Here is a 27,102-nt window from a genome sequence, read left to right as displayed (position 1 = left end):
ATAAGCACTCTTAAGCCTCTTTTCTTTTCCGCTTTTATGATGTTGCCTCTCCTCCTTGCATCCGGGAAACAGCTTAGGAGGCAGTAGGACCCATGCAGGACCTCGCTCACAAACTTGGGTCTCCAGCTGTTTTGGGACTACAGTTCCCATCATCCCTGACCTCAGGTCCTGTTAGTTAAGGATGATGGGGGCTGTAGTCCCAAAACAGCTGGAGACCCAAGTTTGGGAAACCCTGGCCTGGATGCATGGGTCCTGTTGATTCCATTACTTTTCTGTTACAAGCTGGTGTTGGAAAGTGCCGCATAATTAAACGTTGAGCTAGATGCTGCCAGGAGAAGCAGCACTGCCATATTGGGTCTCTCCCCCCCCCCCTTTTCCCTGCAACATGTAAAACTGAATATTCCACCAGGGTGTGCAATTCTCTGACATGCGGATAACTTGTCACAAGGGATTTTGTGTTTGGCTGTAGGAGTGATTTACCTGCTCCCACTTTCAGCTTCCATTTCATTCTGCGGTGTGTTGGTTGTGTCCAAAGCTAAAGCTCAAGCCATTCTCCTCCGCCCCCCGCACTGCCAAAAAGACTCTTCAGAGGGTTGGAGAGATCAGTTGACTACCGGGGGCAATACAGGGCCACAGTAGAAGATGTGATCGCTTGAAATCAAGGGGACAGGGAACCTTGAAGTGCTGCAAGCACAATATCCCACATATTTTTTCTCATCAACGGTAGCCATGTGAGACATTGAGTACACAATGATCTGCAGCAACCCCTGGTTTCTGGAGAGGTTGGTGTGAGAGGGTGCAAGGAGGGGAATGGAAAGACCTTGTTTACAGAAGGTTGGCTACCTCTGAAGGTCTGTTTTAAGTGTCATTTTTCAGTCAGCTTCATAAAGTGCACGTCGCCGTTTTCAGGGTGAGTGGGAGTTCTGGGAAGCTAGCATGCAAGAGGAGCTTTCAAATTAGTTCATGCTTTGTGATAATTACGGCTATAGATTTTAAATTCTAGAAGGGTTGCTTATCCTCAAGGAAAGGCTCACATGCTGTGTTGGGACAGAGAGGGTTTGTTGTGGTAAAATGAGAAAAATGCTGGGAGGAATTGTGACAGACGGAGGCAATGGATGCAGCCATTTGCTGCACCATAAGGCGTCCCCTATTAAAGGTGGTGTCAGTTCTGTGCCCAGAATTTTCAGTCTTCACTGGGTTTGAAGTAGGCGGCGAAACCTGGCGTTCTGTATCCCATTTATTCTAGGATTTGCCCTAATGAAGCTTTTAGGGTAGAGTTAAATTTGCACTAAGTATTATAACAAGATTACAGTTTGACCCCGGAGATTACTTCTACGGTGCGTGTAACCAAAATCATACAGATTAAAAAATAATAACGGCAACAACAAAATCCTGTTGTGCAGATGGTGAAAAATGCATCATGATGGTTTGCATTTCAGATCTCAGTTTATAGTAGGCACATTTTGCTTAAGAGAGAGTTTCCTTCCTTTGAACAGTAACCAATTACTTTTAATGTTCTTTTGATGTCTTTAAAAGCTTCCTGACGTTTTTTCCTGTTTTTTTCTCCCCTCTCCACTTCCACAGCCTGGATTTGTGGCATCATTTCTATCACAGTCATTAGCCTGCTGTCCTTGCTAGGTGTGATCTTGATTCCTATCATTAACCAAGGGTGCTTCAAATTTCTCCTCACCTTCCTGGTTGCTCTTGCTGTAGGAACAATGAGCGGAGACGCGCTGCTTCATCTGTTGCCACATGTGAGTTCTAACCCATCCCTTGCACTTCTTGTGTGTCTTCCCTTTCCATCGAAAGCTCCTTAAGCACTTGCAAAAGCATCCACACATTTAACTTGTGTTGCCTCCGCTAACTTGTCTGCTGATGGCAGCTTTCCAAAAAGAAATGAATAAAAACAAGAGTAGACCAGCCTTTCCCACTGCCTGCTTGATGTTACGCTGCTGCAGTTTCTCATCAGCCCCAACCAGCCTTGCCAATGGTCAGGGATTCTGGGAAATGTAGTCCAACAGCTTCTGGTTGGGGGAGGCTGGAAATAGGGAAATAGGAACCTGCCTTAAAGGTAAAGGGACCCCTGACCATTAGGTCCAGTCGTGACCGACTCTGGGGTTGCAGCGCTCATCTCACATTATGGGCGAGGGAGCTGGCGTACAGCTTCCAGGTCATGTGGCCAGCGTGACTAAGCCGCTTCTGGCGAACCAGAGCAGCGCACAGAAACGCTGTTTACCTTCCCGCCGGAGCAGTACCTATTTATCTACTTGCACTTTGACGTGCTTTTGAACTGCTAGGTTGGCAGGAGCAGGGACTGAGCAGCGGAAGCTCACTCCATTGCGGGGATTCAAACCGCCGACCTTCTGATCGGCAAGTCCTAGGCTCTGTGGTTTAACCCACAGCGCCACCCAGGAACCTGCCTTACGCAGAGTCAAACCATTGGTCCATCTAGCTCAGTATTGACTACAGGCAGGGAATCTTCCCTTACCCGACCTGGGGATTCCTGGGAATGGACCTGGGACCCTCTGAATGCTCTGCCACTGACCGGTGGCCCTTCCATTGCTCCGTGTCCGCTTCTCTGGAGCAGCAGAAAACAACCTTTCTCCCTCCTCTATGTGACATCCTTTTATATATTTGAACATGGCTATCATATCACCCCTTAACCTCCTCTTCTCCAGGCTAAACATGCCCAGCTCCCTTAGCCGTTCCTCATAAGGCATAGTTTCCAGGCCTTTGGACCCTCAGGCTGATCTAGATCAGAGCACTCTGTGTGCAAGAGGGAAAGAGAAACCTGACGTTTCTTTTCTGGTTGTAAAGGGCAACACGGCGCATCTTGTAGACCTGGCTTTTTACTTTGGAGGGTGCTCACCGCATGTCTTTCTCTTACCCGCCCTTAGTCGCAAGGGGTGCACAACCACAGCCACGAGAACCCTGAGCACCACCACGAGCACCAGCATCTCCATGGCCATTCCCACGGCAGCGGAGGAGCGGTCCAGGGCTTCCTAGAAGAGTATGATGCTGTGCTGAAAGGGCTGGTGGCCCTGGGCGGAATTTACCTCCTGTTCATCATCGAGCACTGCATACGAATGTTCAAGCACTACAACAAACAAAGGGTATGTTTTGACATCTCTTCCGTGCTCGTGTGCAATGAAGATGTGGGGAAGAGTAGGTCTGAACTCTTAAAAATGAAGCTATTAATGGAAAGTGTGCAAAATTGCCTGCTGACCTAGTCTAGCCAATAAAATTTAATTCTGGCAGGTATCCAGGTTTAAACAGCCAACAGAACCCAAGAAAGATTTTGTTGCCATTGACCATATACACTAGGTTCTAATGTTAGCAACCAAACAGACCGGTTGCTGTATGTGTGACACTGAATCACACCACTGACCCATCTAATCCAGTTATCGTTGGCCCTGACAGGCAGCCGCTTTCTGAGTTATGAAATACAGACCCTCTGACCTGGGTTTCTTTAAAGTGGAGGCGCTGGAGGTTGAATGTGTGACTTTAGGCATAGAAATCCCGTACTCTTTAACAGAATGGTTGTGGATCCAGCATTTTTAACATCCAAACTTGGCAATATGCAAAAAGCTCTTCCTGTGAAAGTTTGGAAACATTTGAAAATGACTGGAGTGATGAGTATCTGTTTTAAAGCTTTTTTAGTCTTATATAAGACTAATGTGTCTTTCTGGAACGATGCCCAGTGAGACAAGCAAACAACAGTATGTGCAGCAAGTATTTTCCCATCCTTTTAAAAAATAGAGCAAGCTTTCCAACCTCACTCAAGGACAGTTGTGCCTTGGAAGCTGAATGGACTCCGTTCCAGAAGTCCGTTTGATTTCCAAAATGTTCAGAAACCAAAGCGCGGCTTCCGATTGGCTACAGGAAGCTCCTGCAGCCAATCGGAAGCCCCGTCGGACGTTCGGGTTCCAAAGAATGTTCGCAAACCAGAACATTCACTTTCGGGTTTGCGGTGTTCGGGGGCCAAAACATCTGAGTACCAAGGTGTTTGGGATCCAAGGTATGACTTTGCGTGGAAGGTATATTGCTCTTTTACTAAGGCCCCCCCCCCCCAATTACTGATGGAATCACTGTCTTTGGTGTGGGGCAAGTCTAGGTTGTTGATTTCACTTGTTTTTCCAGCTTGACTGCCTCACACTCCTCAAGATGGGGTAGTCAATGCTGTGCCCTCCTGGCTTGGCCGGGAGTCCCCAAACCCATCACCCCCCCCCCCAACCTGCGTGGCCGGTAGCTGGCGAGTATGCTACAGCCCAGCAACATCTTGAGGGCACCACGTTGGCTACCCCTTGCTCTGTGAAACATCCCTGAGGAGTAAAGTTTCTGCTGCAAGGGAAGATTAACACTCTGCTCCTTTCCTGTGTAAATCTCTTGTTTTGTATTGCTTTCAAGAGTCTCCTTCATCTCCTCCACTAGCACTTCTTTACCAAAGAACCACCCTACTGCTTAGCTATTTGTGGTTGCACCCTATTCTCCCAGGCTCCTGGTCTAGTTTTTTGTTCTTGTCAGAGGCTAATTGGTCCCCTCGCAGTTTTATCGCCCCTAGAAACTTATAGGGCAAAGTGGATCTGTCCTAGAAATTTGCCAGCTTAAGAAGCAGCTGCAGTAGCAAGCAGTTTTGTGCAAGGGTGTTATGAAGGCGTCAGCCCCGAGAAGTTGAACAGGCTTGATCTGTTCTCCCAGAGGGTAAAGGGATTGGGATTTAGACTGTCAGAAGCTCAGGCGGTCATAAGATGGCTTGCGAAAGAGGAGCAGCTTCCCCAGGCAGACTTGTTACTATAAACCCAAACTGCTGGGATCAGAGAGTGTGTTCAACATAGGAGGGAGCTGCCAAAGCTGATTTGTCTTTACATGTGTTTGGTCTTTTACAAGATGAAGGACCTATTAAATGAAAGAGAGAGAGAAAGCTGCTGTGGTACAATTCCCTGAAGGGTGTGTGTGTGTGTGTGTGTGTGTGTGCGCGCGCGCGCGCGCGTTTAAGTGAAATTAACCTGATTTCTAAGTTACGAATATGTGTTACATTTTTGTCTTCCTTTGAACATTTGCCTTTTAATTAATTTTTATTTGACTAGAACTGGGGCAAATCCCAACCGCTTGGGCACCTGAGCCTTTTAATCAGGGTGCAAAGAACTTGAAAAACTTTTCACTCAACCTTTCAGTGTTCTTCTTTTGACAATACAAGTACAGTCGTACCTCGGAAGTTGACGAATTGGTTTTAGAAGTCCATTCGACTTCGGAAACCCAAAGCACGGCTTCTGATTGGCTGCAGGAAACTCCTGCAGCCAAACGGAAGCCCCATTTGATGTTCGGCTTCCAAAAAAAAGTTCACAAACCGGAACAATCACTCACAGTTTTCCATTGTTCGGGAGCCTGAATGTTCGACTCCCAAGGTGTTCAGGAGCCAAGGTACAACTGTACAAGCTAAAAATACGTATTGCTGCCTTTTGGGTGGGCGGGGATGGGAATCGGGTAGTTTTCAGTATCCCCAATTGAAAACTGGAGAAATGGCAGTGAGAGTTCTTCTATAATAGCCTTCCCTGAACCTGGTGTCCTTCTGACATCGTTGGGACTCCCGACACCCATCATCCCCCAACCAGTCTGCCTAAGGGTCAGGGATGAAGTCCTTCAACACCAGGTTGCAGGAGACTGTCCTGTACAGTGAGAAACACAACAGGAGAATAAACCCTTCGCAAGACAGAAGGCACAACTCATCTTCTTGTCTCATGCTCACAATTCAAGATCCCTGTAAGCAGGGATGGGGAATCCATGGTCTTCCCAGATACGTTGCTGAACTCCCATCATGCCAGACCATTGGCCAAGCTGGCTGGGACAAGATGGCAGCTGGAGTCCCAACAGCACCCGGAGGAGCACACAGGCTCACCATCCCTGTTACAGACCACCTCCTGAGTCCCTCTTCTCCCCTCCCCTGCAGCCAGAGGTGCTTCTGGGGGCACTGGAAACACTGCGCTTGGTCATTGCCCACAGGAGCACAATTAGCCTGTGTGCTGGGAACCCAGGGAATAAAAATCCATTGGCTATCATGGGTACCTGAATATGCAAGCCTTGTGTTGTTATGAAAGGAGACTCCTGTTGTGGTTTGCCCAGTGCAGGAGCAGCAAATCCAGCGAGGAGGAGGAGAAGCTTCCCTAGAAAATCAGGAATTTCCCCCCACATGCACAGAGCTGCATAGGAGGGGAAGGACTGGGCTGATTTAAAAAATGAAGCACCTTTATGCACGGGGAAGGAAAGAATCTTTGCAAGGGATGTAGCTGCAAGATTTGCATGATTCTGAGAAATGAGATGCATTGGACGAATCACTGGCTGAGCCACTGTTTTTTAACATCCTCAGTGGTGCGGGGGCGTATATTTTTAGGGGGCCGCAGCATTGGTTGGTCATTGTACCTTGCAGCTCTTCACATGTTCTTTTTGCCTTTCTTCATCGCCATCCCTGTTGTTGCAGGTAAATCATTAACTGCCAGGTGCCTTCTTCCCCCCTTCCTTTCGCCTCTTTTCAGACTAAACAGAAGTGGTGTAAGAAGAAACAGAAGGTCGATGATTCGCCAATTGGAAGGAAACTTTCAGATCATAAGCTAAACAGGCCGGATGCTGACTGGCTTCAGCTTAAGCCTCTAGCAGGTATACCATTCATTATCAGCCTGTCTGTGCTCACGCAGCCTTTGCAGAGACAACTGTGTTGTACGACCATTAATCCGGCCTCGTGGCTTAGTCTCTCCCTCCTTCTCCGTCTCAACCTTAGTCAGTAAATCTCCTTTAATTGATGACTAGAGCTGTCACCTGATAAAGGAATACTAGCTGAGTAATCTTACAAGTTCCAGCCCATTAATTAAATCAATTAGATATGCATAGATTTGCATTCTTTCTTCATTTTAGGCGATGCACGTCACAGTAGGGGACGCGGGTGGCGCTGTGGGTTAAACCACAGAGCCTAGGGCTTGCCGATCAGAAGGTTGGCAGTTCGAACCCCCGTGGCGGGTGAGCTCCCGTTGCTGGGTCCCTGCTCCTGCCAACCTAGCAGTTCAAAAGCACAAAAGTGCAAGTAGATAAATAGGTACCGCTCTGGCGGGAAGGTAAACGGCATTTCCGTGCACTGCTCTGGTTAGCCAGAAGCGGCTTAGTCATGCTGGCCGCATGACCCGGAAGCTGTACGCCAGCTCCCTCAGCCAATAAAGTGAGATGAGCACCACAACCCCAGAGTCGGCCATGACTGGACCTAATGGTCAGTGGTGCCTTTACCTTTACCTTTACGTCACAGTAAGGGGTACCGTTTTGAAAGAAGTGTTCTTTAACCTTTTTCTTCCCCCTTCGGAATTTTTTTTTTTTTAAATTGCTGCCCAATCAACTGATTCACTGGTTCTCAACCAGTGTGCCATAGCTAGGGATGATGGGAGTTGTAGTCCAACAACAGCTGGAGGGCCAAATTTGAAAAAATGCTGCTGTAGCCCGTCTAGGCTCTCACCTTGAGTGGTATGAATTCCTACCCACAGGTATTCACAGCAGGAACCTCCCCAATTCATCAAAACAGCGGAGGAATAGGGTGGGAAAGAAAGAAAAAGAGGTTAGCAATGAGTCACAGCTGGTGTCTCTCCCAGTTCTGACAAAACCCGCAGCCCTCAAGGTTGCTAGAGAAGGACATGCAGATGGATTTGCTGGTCTTCCTCTCTATATCTCCCCTTCTTCCCAGCCAGAAGCAGCAGCATTCAGGGTCCTCCATTCAGGGATTCACCTGAGCTTCTCAATGAAAACAAATGCATAGGCAGGTGGCACTTCGTACATGGACACTTTAGCATTGTTTATCTTCAGTATATAAAAGAGTTTTATCATCTCATTCGTGCAGCTGTTCTCTTTTCATACATGTCCATGTGTGCGTGCACAAGCACACAAGAAACATTGCCAGCCACAGTTTCTCGGCTAAAATAAGCCTGCCTGTAAGTTGCAATTCATGGTTACCCTTGTTGTGCTGTTACATGTCGCTGTCAGGGCTGATCTTCAAAAAGTACACTGCCAAAAGGCTAAAAGATAGGAACTGGACTTCTTTAGCACCTGATGGGCATGCTAAGTGCTGCGGGTAAGTATTGGCGGCATCTCTGTCTTAATCGATGCCCCATTGTCACCCCTAATTAAGACCCTGTGTTTCTCTGGCTCTTTCAATACAGGAGCAGATGACTCTGTTTTATCCGACGATCGACTTAATGAAACAGAACTAACTGAGTTGGACGGCCAACTTGACTCCCTGCCAAAGACCTTCCTGTCCGCGGAGGAGGAAAACAGTATGCTCCACTCCCATAACAATGTATCCCATGGCGTCCAGGAGAACGATCGCCCCGACGTGGAGTACGAAAGCAACCACCGAGAGGATAAAATCGTAGCTCGAAAGCACAACCACATCTGGTCCCACAAACACTCCCACCATTCTCATGGACACTGCCAGTCCGGCAAAGACCTGAAAGACACTGGAATAGCGAACATAGCCTGGATGGTAATAATGGGAGACGGGATCCACAATTTTAGCGATGGGCTGGCCATTGGTAAGTGCTTTGGGGTGTGTTCTTTGCCGCTAGCTAGACTGCATAAAATACAGTAGCAAGATAGTATTGACGAATAGTGCCTAAAATAGCTAGGCTCTCTACAGAAAATTCGGAAATGAAACAGGCTTTGTCTTTGTTGAGGAGGAAGGGGGAAGAAGGAATCTGCTGGGAAGAGGGAAGGTTCTGCTTGGAAAAAGCAGGTGCAGTTCAGGGATTCCCAAACTTGGGCCTCCAGCTGTTTTTTGGACTACAACTCCCATCATGAGCTAGCAGGACTAGTGGTCAGGGATGATGGGAACTGTAGTCCAAAAACAGCTGGAGACCCACATTTAGGAAACCCTGCTGTAGATAGGTCCACTTCATACTATCTGCTCCTTTGTGTAGCAGGAACACAGTGGAATAAAATCTTGCTCACTTCCGATGGAAATGGCAGACCACCTTCCACCCTGTAGCTACCAGTTACCTACCATCATGGAAAATAACAGGAGCGGCCTTGGCAGGAAGGAGAGTTTCTCCTAGTTTATTGAGAGGGGCATGGGCTTGTTGGAAGAAACACCACCACCGAGTTGGGTAGTGTGCATTTTTATCGGGGAGCAAGATGGAATCTTCCTGATAATTGTTACCAATGGAGACACCTCCCTTGGTGGAAGGTTAGGAGGTCCTGCTGATTCTTCCAGCCCCAGCAACTGACCACATAGCTGGGGCCTCCATAAATTTCGTCAGATCTCGCATGGAGCAGGCGCTTGCATTTCAGCTGGCCCAGCGCAGGCCATTCCAAGGAAATTAGCTGTGTGGTGTTGCTGGCCGTATCAGTCCCTTGTGAGTCAAAGGGACAGGAGCCTTAAAGACTACTTGAAAACAAGCTTACAGAAGTAGCAGTGTGTTAGCAGCCCACCTACACGCACCTGTTCTAATCATTTGATCTGAAAAGAAACGAAACAAACCCAGCCCAGTTCTCTTTCAATTTGCAAACCCAGCCCTGTGATTCTTACCTGTGATAGGCAACCAAAGCCACTGGCTATTTAGGTGGTCAGCCTTAGCCACCCCAATCTGATATCTCAGACAGGTCGAAAAACATGTTATATCTTCTTAATCTTCCTTGCTATAGATCCCACATGGAGATGATTAAATTGTCAAGAGAGGCATTCTGCTTTCAGCTGCCATTCCTAGCATTTTGAGTGCACTATTCGTTTTATTTTATAAAATTTATGTGCTGTTTGGTTTTTTTTTAAGTGATTTTATAAAGGGGGGGGCAAAATGATTGGTAAAAACAGATAAACACAACTATTCAAAACAGTTTTTAAAAAACCCTCAAAATTAGCAAGGATAAATGTCTTAAACCACACATCAACATTCTACATATCTGGGTAGGCTTTTCTAAACAAATGTTAGCAAGGTGCCCAAAAGAGCACAGTGAAGGCAACCTGTCTGGTATCAGCAGACAGGGAGCTTCAAAAGATCTATTTCTTAAAAATGCAGAACGAGTATTATATGGCATCTGTAGCAGTGCCGGTTCCGCAGATGGAAGCAGTCAAGTCAGCATATTGGGGTAAAGCAGTCTCGCAGGTAAACGGTTGCCAGGTTGCTAAGGGTTTTGTGTACCAATAGAAGCACCTTGAACTTGGCTCCAGTAGCAGATCGGTAGCTACTGCAGGTTTTGCAAGCTGACCAAGGTCTCACTCCTGTCGTGTGTCTTTGTTTTTATCGTGTTTGATGCTCTTTTGGTCTGACACACCGAAAGAGAACGTTGCTTTTGGTTTGGTGCCACAGAGAAGTCACTAAGGCTGCAATCCTAAGCTCCACTTACCTGGGAAGAAGACATCCACAACCAAGTGGGACTGAGTTTTGAGCAGACAGCGCATGGGATTGCTCTGTTAAATAGGAGCTGGCTTTTAAGCTTGAATTTCAGGTGTGAGAGGAAAGGGTCAAAGAGCCGACCGTAGCCTCCTGGGTGTTCTCATCTGTTCATATTTTCCCAGATTCCAAAGACAGCACAGTTCCTTTCTTTAAACGTAGGACAGCACATTTAAGAACAGATATTCAAAACACAGCTCCTGCGGTTAACGTTACAAAACTCGGAACAAAGAAAGCTCTCATTTATTGTCTCTGCTGATGGATTTGCTTGAAAATAACCAATCTGAAAATAACTGTTCCTTTGTTGCGTTTTGTTTTGTGTTTCCCTCTTGCCCCCTCAGGAGCAGCTTTCAGTGCTGGCTTGACCGGAGGAATTAGCACATCCATAGCAGTATTTTGTCATGAGCTTCCCCATGAATTGGGTAATCAGTTAATCTGATGTCAGCTGTGCATGCTTCTGTGATTGAAGAATTTTTTTTCATATTAAAAGATTTGATTGTTTTCGTGGCCAAAAATATGCAGGGTATATCTGGCGATGCAGCAATAGCTGACACAGCTGTATTTGTTTATGTAGTTCTCCCTGGGAGGGGAAGGGGATGCTGTGCGCTTCCCAGCACCATTTGGGGCCACACAGGATCATCTAGTCCAACCCCCTGGAACATGGGAATACGCAGCTCTCTTACATGGGAGTCGAACCTGCAAGCCTTGGTGTTATCAGCACCATGCTCAAACCAATGAGCTTTCCAGGCGCATATTATTGAAGGTTCCACAACTTGTGTTCTAGAGAATTATCATAGAAAGGTCTGGAACAGAAAAGTAAAAATCACACATAGGCCCTATGAACCAACCATTGCATGCTCAGAAGTCTCTGGGTGACTAGTAGTAGCTGTCAGAAATCTGCAGGCAAGATCCACTTTTGCAGTCTTCTCAGAACTCCCATTCTCTTGCTCACTTCCCCTGGCTTCTTTGATTTGGTCCTGGGAGAAGCAAAGCACTGCTAGTGTGTGTGTGTGTGTGTGTGTGTGTGTGTGTGTGTGTGTGTGTGTGTAAGTCATGCTAAGAGAGCTCATTGGAAAGAGGTCTTTTAGCAAGTACCTATAGGGGCCGGTCTTGCAGATAGATGTTGCTACAGGAACCTGGAGGCTTCTGAATTTTGGCAGTTCATAGGATGCCGCCTGAACCAGGCCATGGGTGGCTGCTTATGATGTGGAAACATGTCATTGATGTGGATGCAAGCATGTTCAGAGGCCTGTGGCCGGCAGTCTGCTGAATTTGGGGGTTTGATGATGCCTGTTAAATGAAACTTGAGCATTTGTTTCATTACAGCTTAAAAACGCTATGCAGTCATACCTTGGTTTTCAAACAGCCTACTTCTCTAACGTTTTGGCTCCCGAACGATCGAAACCCAGAAGTGACTGTTCCGGTTTTCAAACGTTCTTTTGGAAGCCGACCATCCAACGAGGCTTCCGATTGGCTGCAGGAGCTTCCTGCAGCCAATCAGAAGCCGCAATTTGGAAGTCGAAGAGACTACTGGAATGGATTCCATTCACCGTCCAAGGTATGACTGTATCCTCTTATCAATTCATGTTAGCTGAGCCCATCCCTTGTAGAGACACCTGTTTCCCTCTGCTTCTCGCTTAGAATGACTCGGAGCATGGGAGACTCCTGCCCAACCATGTGCCTCAGGGACAGCAGCGCTCATTATCTCATTTCAAAGTTTCTATGTTCTCTCTGGCTGCTTTTCTTCCCCACTGCCAGTGAGCACTTCCACCCTGACTGCTTTATTAAGGCTCTGCGCTCTATTCCACTCTCACTCCAAGGGCTTACAGGATTGCAAGAGGGGGGAATGAATTGATCATGTCGCAGACTTAAAAGGATGACGGCCAGCTTTGCCCCTTTGAAATAAAACAGAATTTTAAAAAAACAGAAGAACGCCAGTAGCTCAGACCCGCTTGTTTTTCATCCAACTGTTTTGCCTGTACAGCAGGCATCAATATTACACTTTTGCATTTCTTTAAGCAAAGATTCCCTGAACTTTTTTGTGATCACATTGCCATTCTGTCTCTCTTTCTGTTTAGGGGACTTTGCTGTGCTTCTGAAAGCAGGCATGACTGTGAAACAGGCCATTGTTTACAACCTCCTCTCAGCCATGATGGCTTACGTGGGAATGCTAATAGGGACAGCTGTGGGACAGTATGCAAATAACATCACCCTGTGGATCTTCGCAGTCACCGCTGGCATGTTCCTCTATGTGGCCCTGGTGGATATGGTAAGAGCTCAGGCTACTTCGCATTGTGTGTAGTCATTACAGTTCTGCAATAGCTTAACGAAACTAAGCAATCTAGGAATAGTTGCTGCATGGTGTGCTAGAGGCCCTTGTGGTCTCTTCCAACTCTATGATTCTATGATTCTAGGTGCTCCCTTTAGCCTGTGCCCTCCAGATACTGCTCTCTGTGACTGTTGGCCATGCTGGCTGGGGCAGAGGGGAGCTGGGGTCCAGCAACCTCTGGGAGGGTGACACAGGTTCCCCCACTCTGCCCTGTAGTCCCCTCCCTTTTGAATTAACTCCAACCACTGCCTAGGTCTCCTCCTTCTATTAGGTCTGCAGTAGGGGAGCCACTTCAGCAGAGCTCTTTCCCGTGGAAGGTCCAAAACCTTAAGTTGCATGCAGGAAACCACGCTGCTTCAGTGACTCCCAAGACAGAGGAGATTGGGTGCCATCAGGGGTAGAGCTGGGCAACATATTGGCAAATGGCCAATATGGCGTTCAGATCACAATGCCGGTTTCAGACATTTTGAGTTGGCAATACAGTCGTACCTTGGAAGTTGATCGGAATGTGGTCCGGAAGAATATACAAAACCATGGTTCCAGCTAATTGGGTCCTCTACTCTAAGCAGTTTAAACAACCCTTAGCTTAGGGAGGAAGCAGGAGCACATAATCCTCTGACTACCTCCATCCCTCTATCCTCAGACTTTGACTTTAAAGAGCCATACTTTTTCTTCCTTTCAGCTTCCAGAAATGCTTCACGGGGACGGAGACGACGAAGAGCACGGCTACTGTCCCGTGGGGCAGTTCATCCTCCAGAATTTAGGTCTTCTCATGGGATTTGCCATTATGTTGGTGATTGCCCTTTACGAAGACAAAATAGTGTTGGACATCCAGTTTTGACCATTTCCGGTACTCCGCTGTGGTTAGCGACGACGTTACTGTATGGCTTCAAGTCTGCACTGTTGTACTGTATGCACATTCGTCCCCAGGCAAAGCAGTGGCACGAGCTGCTTCACAAGTAACAGTATTCTGGTGTCTGCATAAATAAGCTCCTGTTTTTTTAGCTCAAACAAACAGGCAAAAAACAAAAAATGAATGAATGCAGCTCATCTTCCCAGAGGTAAGATGTAGACTTTTAATCGGGCAGTGTTGGAAGCAGGAAACATAAATGTCATGCCCAGGATGCTGTTGGCAAGTATGTTGTTTTCCCAGTTTGCCACTGCGATGTGCAGCAGAAGTCGGATCCCTTGCTGACAAAAAGCCTTTCAGGTTATACTTGAGCAAATGTTGAATAGCCAGTCCAAGAGTTACATGTCATTGTCATCCTCTACAGCTGGCCCCTGGGCCTCGCTGCAACGTTCTGAGTTGGTTCCTCCCACCTCTCTCTCTCTCTCTCTCTCTCTCTCTCTCTCTCACACACACACACACACACACACACAAAAATCTGGCAATGCATGACTGTAGAGCATTCTAGGTGGGGTGCGTTTATTAAAAACATCATTTAAAGAAAACATTTCAAGCATGCTGTTCAGGGGTTGCCTTAGGGCAGTATGAGCAATGCACTGTTCCATGACCCTTGCATTTGCTCCAGGCCTTTTTTCCCAGTAACGTCCGCTGTTTTGCACTGTGCTGAATGGTTGGTGACCAAAGTGAAATCGTGTATTCGTCTGGGTCAGGCACTTCTGTTTACTGGTCCTTGCCAATCCCCTAGTCGGTACGATGTCTCAAGAAGACGTTCTTGCTTGCAATCGCTGCCATGCACTCCCTTAGCCCAGCAATGTTGTTTTCTGGCTCCTTTGCGAAAGAAGACTGCAAATCCACAAGTCTGTCCCCTTGTATATCAGCCAAACAACACGGTACTTTTGACCTTTCGAAACCCAAGGAAGCAAATCTCTGCATTGGGAGCCTTGGGGGGCCTGTTTCCACAATAGGGCTGAGTTGACATGTGTTGGGTATTTGATGTTGGCTCACAGGTATTTGTTAGCAAAAATGCTGAATGGTTAATGCTGCTTGTAGACTCTTTCGTAGCGTACAGAATGTGTAGCAGTGCTACTTGAAACCTGAACTACTGAGCGGTTTTCTGCTTTGAACATCTCCCTCCCCTCCTCTTAATGATGCGCCTGCATTGGATTATTTTCGGTCATGGCAGCCAAATTCTATCTCGCATTATAACCTTCAAAAAAATAATAATACGCGCAGCTGAGAAGTGCTGACTCGAGGATCACAGCAGTGGCCCTTTGAGGCAGTCTTGGTAACTGTTTACATAATTCCCCAGAACTCTTTTGAATGTATTCCTTTAATGCCTTGCCACCTGAGCTCAGGAGCACCTGCTGAAAGTTGGGCGTCTTGCTCAGTGTGGGCCAACGTTCGGCATATGCTGTGCTGGCATTGTTTTGATTTTGGTTTGTTTTCGGCACCTTAGGTTAGGGGTGGGGCTGTTCCTGCGTTGCTGCTGCAGCGTGGCTCTTTTCGTAAGGTGGGAACCCGAAAGGCCAGCCCCAGTCGACTTCCCATCGCAGACACGCCACCGCCTTGAGAGCTGGAGGAAGGCGGTTGAATTTTGACCACTTCCACCACAGCTGCGGGAACTGCAGCGGGAGCCACTCTGCAGAAGTAACATAAAGAGATGCCCTTGTAGCAAAGCAGCTGTATTGTTGACTTGGTGCTGCGTGTGGACCGATTGGACAGGCTCAGCCAAAAAAAAAAAAAAAAAGCCTTAACCTGCAGAAATCAGCTTTAATATTTGATTGTTTAGTGCCAAGCAGCATGTCTTGCCAGGTACAGATTGGTCCGTCTCCTCCGAGCTCTGATACTGGACACTTGGGAGATGTGGAAGTCCTTTTCCACTCTGGTGTGACAATAATATAGTCTTAACGGCCGTAACGAAACATGGCAGTTGTTGGGCTTTCTTACAGCATGCCGCTCGGTCTTTGTTCATTTTGGTCTCTCTCTAGAAGCAGAAGCAAAGCTGGACACAGCCTGACTTTTGGAGAGTGGGGAGTTTTTGTCCTTTTGCCCGAGTGGAGGAACTTGGTCGGCAAACTTTTAATGGCCTTCATTCCAAGTGAAAGTGTGCTTTTGCTTTCTGACCCTTCCACTTAATTTATCCAGTCATTCCTTTTCGTGTGACCACCGTTAACTACTTGGCTTCATGTTGGGTGACTTTTGTCAAGCGGCTTTTCGTTTTTGTGTTAGCTGGGGGGATATCAAGAGTGTTGACTAGTTGGTGGTTCCAAACCAAAGGCTTGGATGCCCGCAAGTCTGTTAGTGCAGAAAATTTGTTTGGATCATTGGGCCTCTAGAACTTACAAGGGCCACAGCATTGGGGGGCATCTACACAGTGTTGTTGTTGTCGTCGTCCTCCTCCTCCCTGGAGATTTGTAGTTGAGAATGTCTGGCTGGGAGCCCAAGAGCAAGGCTGATCCTTCCGTTGTAATCAATGGGATTTTACACTCTTTTTTTCTCTCTAGCTCGGAACTTGGATGTCATTTTAATTAAAACCTGCCAAGTTGAAATAAAGGGTCGTGGCATTGCTGAAGTGAGATTTTAGTCAGGAAAAATGGGATAAGGGAGGGTTTTTAAGGTTTATTTTTGTAATTATGAATAAAGCTTTCTCTACTTCAGGTACAGCCTTTTCTTGATTTTCGCTGGCATGTGCTGTAGCGTAATGTTGCCTACCTAGGGAAGCAAAAAAATAAATTAGTGCTCTGTAATAGTATTTTTGGGTTGGGTTTGCTTTTTTTTTTTAAAGAGAAAACACGCAGGTCACGTGGAGAAGTGATAGGATTTGTATTTTCCTTCAGAATGGGATGATCCTCTGCATTTGCTTAACATGTGCATGTTACCACTTTGTGAAGAGCAGCCCAGCAGCCATGGCTTCTCCTGTTTCCCCCGAGTATTGAATTCCCAGGACATTTTTGGAACGCGAATGCTTTTAAAAGTCACAATTGGGACAATCGGGATTCCGCTACATTTCTACCTGGCTTCTCCATTCCGTTCTGCTGGAGTCCAGTCTCATTTAAACGTGTACTTGTTGGAGGACATAAATGTTACGTGTCTCTTATGATGCTGTCACTGTGTGACATCCCCATGTTGATCGCACTGCACTCAAACCAGCTGTGATTATTGCTTAGAAAAAATGCTGTAGGTGTCCTAGGATGCAGTGTGACATTTTTTTATTTCCTTATAGTTGAAACAATGTGATTATGGTCCTGAAAAAAATACTGAGATATCAGCTACTCTTTTTTTGGGGGGGAGGGGTTTGTTTTTTGTTATAACAAAATCCATTTTTAAAAAAATAATAAATGCAAAGCTGGAAATGATGACATGCTGTTTTTGTTTATTGTCAACAGTGTTGTTGTGTTCATCTTATGTATGTTCCTTATTCATAAGGAGCGTAAGAAAATAAAATTATTGAACAAGCAAACATGGTGGGGTTGGTTTTTTCCAAGCTCTTTAAAAAAAATCTTATTTATTTTTACAAACTCAAAAAAGGTACAAATTGGACAAATCAGATTCAAAAGTTTCTGAAGATTTGGCTACCTTTTTTTTTTTTAAAGAAGGTAGCCATTAGAATTATACAAAGAACGGAAAGTGGTAGTCAGATTTGAAACCTGGGTTACGAGTTAAGCTGGCAGAGAAGTGCCACCCCCCGTCCAATCCAGTGGGCCTCTGGCTCGTCCGACGGAAGAATCATTGCAATCACAAAATTGGTGGAGTGGCCTGTGGTGGACAGCGTTCCTCTTCTCTCACTTGTCTTGTACACGGGAGCTATGTAACTGGGTCTTTCCGGTATATCTGATCTTTTACAAGGCTTTAGCCACATCTGTAGCAAAGAAAGAGTGAGTTCTAAGAATGTCTCTTTATCAAGACAGGGGAGAAAGCACTAGTTCTTGTGGCTTCTTCCCCCATACACAAACAGCTCCAGAAATTCACCTAGTGACTCAGGCCTACTCAAAATGAGTGCTAAACTCTTTCCGTGGGATGCAGGCATTCTTCTGGACTGCTCTGTTGTCCAAATATGAACCAGAAGAAGGGGACAGCCGTGCTGCTATAGCACAGTTTCTAGAATTGCAGGTGGGGAGGTCACTATGTGCAAGTTCAACATTAAATTAGGTATGCGTGTGTGTCAATTATTGTGGGTTTAATGCCACACATGCATTTTCTGACCTCTCTGAGACCATTTGTTTCAATGGCGTCAGGTTGCGAAACACAGTAGCATATTATTGGGTGTGTTAATAAGCCCCACACAGCCTGGTTCTATACAGAAGTAATATACAATGAGTATATAAGCGAGTGTGGGAACACAGCCTTAATAAAGCTACAAGGCTCTTAATTGAGGATTATATAAATACTCACCACTGGCATAGTATCATACAGGATTTTGGGATGAGATTCCCCTAGCCTCTTTTTCTTCCTGTTCCAGCGAGCTCCATCCAGGAACAATCCGTGAATGAAGACTCCTTATTTATTTAGAAAGAAACACGACAAAGCACATTGGTTATAGACGCCATGCGCATGAAATGGCAAAGGAAGGCACATGTTTTAAACAGACTGTAGGCTTGATAATAAGGTGTGAGCAGGAAATACTCTTCAAAGAACCCATGAATAGGTTCCTCGCCTTGTGTTGCTCCAACAATCAAAATAGTAAGAAACAATTTTGAGTATTATCTACACATGAATGGAAGCAGAAACAAGTTGCAGCTTCCCGCTGGGTGTACAGGTCTAATTACATGCAGAAATTTACACATGCAAAAGGCTCATTGTGAATTAGGATCTACACATAGTGGCTTGAAAATTCTGTGGATAAAACAAATGGCACATGAAAAGGCCACTAGAATTCTTGAGCCGCAGACTAAGTCTATACAGTCATACCCTGGATCCCGAACACCTTGCGAGTCAAATGTTTTGGCTCCTGAACACCACAAACCCGGAAGTGCGTGTTCCAGTTTGTGAACGTTCTTTGGAACCTGAACATCTGATGCGACTTCTGTGGCTTCTGATTGGCTGCAGGAGTTTCCTGCAGCCAATTGGAAGCCGCGCCTTGGTTTCCGAATGTTTTGGAAGTCAAAAAGACTTCCAGAATGAATTCCATTCAACTTCCAAGGTATCACTATAGTTGTCAGGCCATCAAAGAGTTGGCCTATTTTATCACTTCTTGCCGCAGATGCAGTTTCTGAATATTATTTTCTTCAAGCACAAAGGGCAGGGAGACCTGTGTTCAAATTGCCTGCTCAGTCATCAAGCTCCCTAGGCAATGTAGGACGAGTAACATCACCGGTCTACTATTTCATAAAACGTATTTCCCAAATACAACTCAGCCTTCTGCATCCAGCTACCATGATGAAGGGCAGGATACAAAGGTGATAAACCGCCCCCCAAATTCTAGCGTGGTTAATGAATATACGGTTGCATTCACCATCTTCAGGCGCGTGCTTGTACTCCTTGTCTTCCAAGACTTCGTAGTCAAAGCCTAGCAGGTCTATTGGGATTGTGTATTTCCTAGCAAAATTCTGCTGGGCGCCGGTTAAGAAGGCTTGCGTGAAGAAAAACCCAGAAAGCCAAAACATCGGAGGGGTTCCATTCTCGTACCACGTCTGTAGCAACAGCAAGAAGAGAGAGGGTGGGAATGGAGCTTTATATTGCAGCATTAAGAACGAACAGGGCAGGAACCTAGGGTGTTTTGAGTCCAATGCTACTACTGCACAGAGGCTTTTATTACAAGTTGTACAACCCCTTGGCTTCAATAGGGAATGTGATATGTGCAGCAGGGAAATCGGCAGAAGTCGGCGGAGCAGGAGACCTGCTAGCTCCATGTGTGATTCCAACCAACAAAATCCTGATAGTTGAAGGAGACCCTCCCCTTTTATACGGGAACATTGGTCTGTAGAAAGTTACAGGCCCTTTCAGAACTTGCTGCAAACACAATCAGCATGACACAGAGGTTGCAATTAATTGCCTTGCTCTCTTTAAAAAGGCTGCATACATTTTAGATTTACCGTATTTTTCGCCCTATAGGACGCACTTTTTCCCCTCCAAAAAGGAAGGAGAAATGTGTGTGCGTCCTATGGGGCGAATGCAGACTTTGGCTGAAGCCTGGAGAGCGAGAGGGGTTGGTACGCACCGACCCCTCTTGCTCTCCAGGCTTCAGGAAGCTAGCCACAAGCCTTGGGAAACCGGTGCGACTTCCCACCGGGCTCCCAAGGCTTGCGGACAGCAGCCTGCAGCCCGAAACCCAGGGAGCGCAGCAGAGCACACCCCGGGCTTCGGGCAGCTCTCCGCAAGCCTTGGGAGCCTGGATTGCGGATAGCAGCCTGTTCTGGGGGCTGGGGTCGGGGGAAGCACGCCGGGGGGGGGGGAATAATTTTTTTTCTCCCCCCCCCCCAAAGACTAGGTGCGCCCTATGGGCTGGTGTGCCCTATAGGGCGAAAAATACGGTATTTCCTGCCATATTTAGATTTATTTCCTGTCATATATTCCATGCCGGGGAACTAGTTTGTGAAGAATGCTGGTAATTGTAGCTCTGAGAGGAATAAAATGAAGTTCCCATGATACTTGGAGGGTGTGTGTGTTTTAAATGTAAAGGTGTATATGCAGCCCTCAGACTCTTATTTAATGCCCTCTGTGGTCTTTGGCATTTTTCCTTTTGGGAAGGAAATGTGAATTAGAACCTGACAAGCTATTTTCAAGCATATGTAGATTGGTCTTCTGCACTTGTGGATTTTATACTGCAGCCATACACATAACAGAAAGTGCAGCTCATGCCCTGATCCACTTGCCTGAACACTTTCCTTCACTGCCATCTCCTCTCTCCCCCAGCACATCTCCTGGCCCCAGAACCAGCTAGCTAACTACCTTGCAAAACATTTAATATACAGTAACCCCCTTAATGTGCAGACCCAACAAAACAAAACTGCATTTCTTAGCATATGCACTAGTGACCAAACTGCAGTAAAACAATATGACTGCATGAACTGAGGAGCAGAGGCCCACATAACGTGTGCAATTGTAATTTGGAATCAAGACAGAAAATCGACATCCCAACACGTTGACTTGTTTCTGACGGGCTCACCTGCAAGAACTTCAGTCTGGTAAGAAAATCATTCACATAGCTGCCGAGTGGTTTGAGGCTTGGGTAGGACTTACTCATCCACATGCCTGGAATTTTGCCCTTCAACATGCTATTTACCACCTCTTCCAGTTCCGCAGACATCACAACCAGGCCCTGGTTGAGATAAGGAGACAAGGAAAAGACATATTAGTGGACCCCCCTTTGTGTCTTCAGTTATTTTTATCATGCAGTTTTTCAACTGTTATCAACAAGCTTCCTCCGGTCTCGATGGGTTTAGCCCCTGTTTCATCTGCAACTACTCACAGTGTTGTCAAGTTGGAAACCAAGTTATCTGTCTGTTATAAGCTTCTACTGTATTTGAGTCGGCAGGAATTCCAAATATGCATTAGTGAGTGGGTTTGCAGAGGAGAAGTGGCTCATCCTGCTTCATTCCTGTGCTAGCCTTGAAAGAAGGAAAATCAACCCCCTGTGACCAGCATGGAAATGCTGTGAGCTTGCAAAGGATCGGCAGTGAAGCATCTATCATCTGCCAGTCCACTTGGTCAAAGGCATTTTTTTACTAGCCTCCTAAGGGGCTACAGGCTTCCCCTCCTCTCTGGGCCAGCATGGAAACAGAGCAGTAGATGACAGCTATACCACACGTTTCAAGCTTATGACTTCCCCCAAAGAATTCTGAGAACTGTAGTTTAATGGTGCTGGGAATTTTAGCTCCGAAGGACAAAATGCCGTACCTAAGATTCTTTGGAGAAAGCTATGTGCATTAAATGTATATTACGGGTGTGACCCATGTATATTAGCAGGCTAGTAGTTTTATGTCCTTATTTACATGGCCAGTTTGAATTTATGCGATCTGATCACAATATTGCACCAATATGCGGGAATCCCTGGGCCTGTCAGTGGGGTTGGGATAATGGTGCTTAGCATTGCCCTTCTCTTAGCCTCTGTCTGCCCCCTCCCACTCCCTCAACAAGCAATTGGACAGTTTAGTCTATTCAGCCCGTCAGTTTTGCAAGTGTTTGTAAGTCTGTTCTGTCTCCCTGCATATTCCACAATTTTTTTAAAAAAGGCTGCATGAAAGCATTTATTTTTGAATGCTTTGTACCCTAAAACAGTGTTTCCCAACCTTGGGTCTCTAGCTGTTTTTGGACTACAACTCCCATCATCCCTAGCTGGCAAGACCAGTGGTGAGGGATGATGGGAACTGTAGTCCAAAAACAGCTGGAGACCCAAGGTTGGGAAACACTGCCCTAAAATACACACACTGCACAGAAGCTAATTTAAGGGACAAGGGCGATGAGCTCCAGTATCTTCACTTCCAGCCATCTTGACTCCCTTGACCCCAATTTTGGTATATTCTTTCAGCCAAGAATAGTATTGCAAAAATCAGAGAAGTGCAAAAACTGAAGAATTAACTTTGTTCTTTTCTGTATATTAGTGAAGAAGCCGAAATAAGTCCAGTCTGCGCAACACTGCACCATTTTTTTTTACTTTTGCATGCATACTCTCAGCAATGCGCTGGTGCCAAGAACCTGTCCAAATGCTGTTGTTTTCATTTCGTAGGTGGACCCCAGGTTTGGGATGCTGTCCTAAAAATACCAAGGACTGCGTCTCTTCAAAAAGCAGGATCAGCTTTGCATTCTCTTTCTCATTTATAGATCGGCAGCAATACATTAGGCAGCACCCCACATGAGGAACAAAGTGTGGGATATTTACAGTGCAGACAAACCAACAACGCATGTTTGCTAGACAGGCACATGATGGGAGCTGAAGTCCTCAGAGTTTTTTCCTGCATGTTTCCTAGAAAGACCTCAAGAGACACTCCCTCTGTGCCCTGTCCGGGGGGGGGGGGGTGCTAGGAACCTCCTCTTTGCTCTTTTGCCTCATTCCAGCAATGTGGGAACATGGGCTAAGTCAGGGCCTCAGCCCAGACTCCATTTTAAACTGAACTAAAGTACGTCTTTGTAACTGGATTACCATTTTAAGCCTGCTGGAACAAAGCTGCTGTATCTTCAGCAAGTACAGTCGTACTTGGTTCTCGAACACTTTGGCTGGCACTCGTACATTTTGGCTCTCGAACGCTGAAAATCTGGAAGTAAGTGTTCTGGTTTTCAAACATTTTTCGGAAGCCGAACGTCTGACGCAGCTTCCGCTTGAGTGCAGGAAGCTCCTGCAGCCCATCAGAAGCCACGCCTTGGTTTTCGAACGGTTTCAGGAGTTGAACGGGCTTCCAGAATGGATTACGTTCGAGAACCAAGATACTGCTGTATTCTGAACGAGCAAATGTCATCTTAGCCTTTTGCAAGATAATATCTAACAAATACATCATATATATATATCCCCTAATATATACAACACCATTCTTGAAATACATACATTGGCTTCCAGCACGTTTCAGAGCACAACTCAAAATGTTGTTGCTGACCTTTAAAGCCCTAAACGGCCTCGGTCCAGTATACCTGAAGGAGCGTCTCCACCTCCATCGTTCTGCCCGGACACTGAGGTCCAGCGCTGAGGGCCTTCTGGCGGTTCCCTCACTGCAAGAAGCCAAGTTACAGGGAACCAGGTAGAGGGCCTTCTCGATAGTGGTGCCCGCCCTGTGGAAGGCCCTCCCATCAGATGTTAAAGAAATAAACAACCATCTGACATTTAAAAGACATCTGAAGGCAGCCCTGTTTAGGGAAGTTTTTAATGACTGATGTTTTAATGTATTTTTAATCTTTTGTTAGAAGCCGCCCAGAGTGGCTGGGGAAACCCAGCCAGATGGGCGGGGTATAAATAATAAATTATCATCATCATCATCTTCATCCTCTCTGAGCATCTATGAACATCCCTACACAAATAGCAGTTAAAGGCAAAGCTTGCGAAGGGAGATAATGCCACAGCCGAAAAGAGCAATTTGGCAAGTTCCGGCAGCGACAATACAGTGGTGCCCCGCAAGACGAACGCCTCGCAAGACGGAAAACCCGCTAGACGAAAGGGTTTTCCGTTTTGGAGGCGCTTCGCAAAACGAATTTCCCTATGGGCTTGCTTCGCAAGCAAGACGAAAACGTCTTGCGAGTTCCTGCGGGGTTTTTTTTTCCTTTCCCCCCCCTTTTCCTAAGCCGTTAAGCCGTTTATCAGCTGATCCGCTGATAAGCCGCTTAACAGCTGATCGCTAAAAGCCGCTAAGCCGCTAATAGCGCTAAGCCGCTAAGCCGTCAATGGGCTTGCTTCGCAAGACGAAAAAACCGCTATACGAAGAGCCTCACGGAACGGATTAATTTCGTCTTGCGAGGCACCACTGTACATGGGAGCTGACAGCCACTCTTGGCAGGGTGCTCCAAGTCAACAGGCCTCCTCAAAAGGTCCCCTCACCTTGATTGCTTTCTGGATGTTGATGCAGGATTCTCGAATGGTCTGCAGCAATTTGTTAAATCTCCCCATCTCTTGGACCAGCACGGTGTTCATGCTCTGCGTGTAGGTGGTCGGGTATCTCCTCATGGCGGCTTCGATGTGGAAGTCGGCGGGGAGTTTACTTTGGATGTCGCTCGCCACATCGCGAACAACTTGATCAGATGATTTGGCGCCGGCGCCTGATGCACGAGACTGTTTTTATTGGGGGTGGGAAGGATGGGGGTTGATTAAACATGGCAAAAACCCAAGCGACAGCGCAGTTTGGCCCACAAAACTTTCTTTTTTAAAAAAATAAAATAAAAAATATTTATTTATTTTAACAGAAAGAAAAAAGTAAAAAACATCAGAAAAATACAAAACAGCAAAACAATCACAGACATGAGTCAAAAAGAAGAAAAGAAAAATTAAGAATAAAAACTCCAGTTTTTAAGTTCATGTTTACATAGCTTTCTTTCTTGACTTCCTCACACCTCCCTTTTTTGTGTTACTCTTTGTCCAATCAGATACAGCAAATCCTTACCCTTCTTCAAAACTCATTTCTAGTTATTGTGATCACTTCTATTATGTCTCCAGTCTTTCCTCCTTATAATTAAATACTTTTAACGCGATGTTTACTTTGACATAATATAACCTTATTTTTCCACCCTTTTTCTATTACATTTTTTGCATATTTTTTAACACTGTACCACTAATGCCATATTATTTCATATCCAACATCATTTTAGCATTCGTATACTTTCGGCCCACAAAACTTCCATGTGGGGTGTATACTGGTCAGAAAGTGGCCTTATTTTATTTCATTTTAAATATATTTTTATTAAAGATTTCTTAGTTTACAAAAATTAAGTGCATTGTCTCTTTTTTCAAGTTGCGTTTTCTACAGATCAGTTTCATTTGTTGTGAGACATTAGTGTTACAGTGTTAGTTTAGGAAGGAAAGAGGGGAAGAGGGGAATGGCGAGTGGGGTGGGGTGGCAATTCTTCTATTCTACTTAGTGTACGTGTGGGGTTTTGTGTCAGCGTCACTTGTGTGGGTTCTCTTACAATTTGCTTGCTGTATTTTCTTGGCGGTGAGAGAGGTTGGGGTTGGCCTAGGGTGTGGTTGGTTGTCTTTGGTTGGCTGTAGTGAGGTTTGTTTTTGTGTGCGTGTGTGTTTCTGGATAACCCAGTTTCCAATGGGTTCACCAGCTACTACATTTCTGTAGACATCAAAATAACGCGGCCTCATTTTGATATCTACAGAAATTAGCTGGTGGATCCATTAGAAACTGGGCCTGCAGCCATCTTTGGTGACTCTTCCTGGGGAGGCTAACTCTATTCCTGGGATGAGGAATAAGACCCAGCTGGCAGGAAACATATTCCGGGACATGGTAGGGAATGTGAAACCTGCGTGCGCACGCGCGCACACACAAATATCTTCATCTATCTTTTCCTCTCTTGCACAGAAAATTAACTGAGGACTAGATCTCAATTAATTGGACTGGATACAATTATGTTTCCTTTCCAACTCCTCAGGGCAAAGATCAGACTGAATAAGAAATTTAGGTCTGAGAAACAATGGGGGGGGTTGATCTCCCCTTCCCCAGCACCATGGCCCCAATCCAGGACCCTATTAGATCCTGATTGTAGATTTCCTGCATCTCGTTTAGTTATGCCCTAATACTTAGAAGGGGAAAATACAGTGGTGCCTCGCAAGATGAAAAGAATCCGTTCCGCGAGTCTCTTCATCTTGCGGTTTTTTTGTCTTGCGAAGCAAGCCCATTAGCGGCTTAGCGGATTAGCGCTATTAGCGGATTAGCGGATCAGCGGATAAGCGGCTTAGCGCTTAGAAAAAGGGGGGGGAGGAAAAAAACCCGCAGGAACTCGCAAGACATTTTTGTCTTGCGAAGCAAGCCCATAGGAAATTCGTTTTGCAAAGTGCCTCCAAAACGGAAAACCCTTTCGTCTAGTGGGTTTTCCATCTTGCGAGGCATTCGTCTTGCGGGGCACCACTGTACATACAAAAGCACACCTTTGCTAAATTATTATTTATGTCAAGCTAGTTTTCGAAAGCATCAGGGAACTTTATGCACTCTCAACAGTTGCAACACTCAGAAAATGGATTAGATGTTATGTTCTGGAATCAATACGGGGTGTTAGAAAACTTTAAAATATTCAGCCAGTAATATACTTGAATTCTTCTCGAGTCACACCATTAAGTGACAGTGAATACATTTAATATTCCAGTGAGTAGTAATGTGAAGAAAGGAAGATCAGATTCTCTGAATTGAAAACGTTGTCCGAAAAATCCAATAAATAATAAGTAGGCAGTAACTTCAATGCTCCAAATATGAAAACAAACACACCTGCGTGAGAAGAATGTTATCAAACAACAACTGCGTTTCGGATTGATCCTTTGTGATATCGGCGTTGGCATTCATCCCAAAGATCTCAGGTGCAGGGTTCAATGGAAGGGTCTTTGTGTATTCAATGTAGCTTATATACTGAAAAAAAATCAGGGGTCAGAATTGATCAGTGGCTTGAACCTGGCCATTCTCTGTTGACATCTTTCCAATTTTCAATTCAGTTCTCCACAATTTGAAGAGAATAATAATAATAAACAATGCATTATTACATGCAGTTTAGACCAATACATATATTTATATTTCCCTTAATATAATGCTTTTTCTTCTTCTTTTTTGCTGGATCAGGCCAGGGCCCACAGAAAGCCCACCAGCAGGATCTGAGCGCATTGCAGAGAATAAAATAAAATAAAATAAAAATAAACACATTATTGCATGCAGTTTAGACCAGTGCATATCTTTATATTTTCCCTAATACAAAGCGGTTTTTGCGGGAGCCCATGGAAAACCCAAAGCAGGATCTGAGTGCAAGTATATGTGGGATATTCATTTTTGTACACACTGGTCGTTTGGAGAACCGCATTGCAAAATTCGGAAAGGCACCTGTGTTAT

General features: G+C 45.7%; 2 protein-coding genes across 7 annotated transcripts in view; one reads left to right on the top strand and one right to left on the bottom strand.

Annotated features, from left to right (window-relative positions):
• Positions 1-17,111, top strand: part of SLC39A10 (solute carrier family 39 member 10) — a 55,609-nt gene extending 38,498 nt beyond the window's left edge. For all 6 annotated transcript variants that reach the window (XM_083707067.1, XM_083707069.1, XM_083707066.1 and 3 more), the window contains 7 exons: positions 1,585-1,754; positions 2,898-3,113; positions 6,531-6,651; positions 8,190-8,561; positions 10,757-10,837; positions 12,494-12,684; positions 13,427-17,111. In XM_083707067.1, coding sequence (XP_083563193.1) covers positions 1,585-1,754; positions 2,898-3,113; positions 6,531-6,651; positions 8,190-8,561; positions 10,757-10,837; positions 12,494-12,684; positions 13,427-13,585 — 1,310 coding nt within the window. In that variant the 3' untranslated portion in view covers positions 13,586-17,111. The remainder of the gene's footprint in view (positions 1-1,584; positions 1,755-2,897; positions 3,114-6,530; positions 6,652-8,189; positions 8,562-10,756; positions 10,838-12,493; positions 12,685-13,426) is intronic.
• The window catches only part of DNAH7 (dynein axonemal heavy chain 7), a 152,927-nt gene continuing 142,761 nt past the window's right edge, over positions 16,937-27,102 (bottom strand). The window contains exons 59-64 of the mRNA XM_083715690.1: positions 26,494-26,631; positions 24,111-24,341; positions 20,757-20,909; positions 19,104-19,281; positions 18,044-18,147; positions 16,937-17,510 (exon numbers count right to left, since the gene is read on the bottom strand). Of these exons, the coding sequence (XP_083571816.1) occupies positions 17,304-17,510; positions 18,044-18,147; positions 19,104-19,281; positions 20,757-20,909; positions 24,111-24,341; positions 26,494-26,631 (1,011 nt within the window). The 3' untranslated portion in view covers positions 16,937-17,303. The remainder of the gene's footprint in view (positions 17,511-18,043; positions 18,148-19,103; positions 19,282-20,756; positions 20,910-24,110; positions 24,342-26,493; positions 26,632-27,102) is intronic.

Source organism: Podarcis gaigeae, assembly GCF_964106915.1.
Source record: "Podarcis gaigeae genome assembly, chromosome: 1".
Classification (NCBI taxonomy): Eukaryota; Metazoa; Chordata; class Lepidosauria; order Squamata; family Lacertidae; genus Podarcis; species Podarcis gaigeae.
This window is presented reverse-complemented; position numbering and strand designations above follow the sequence as displayed.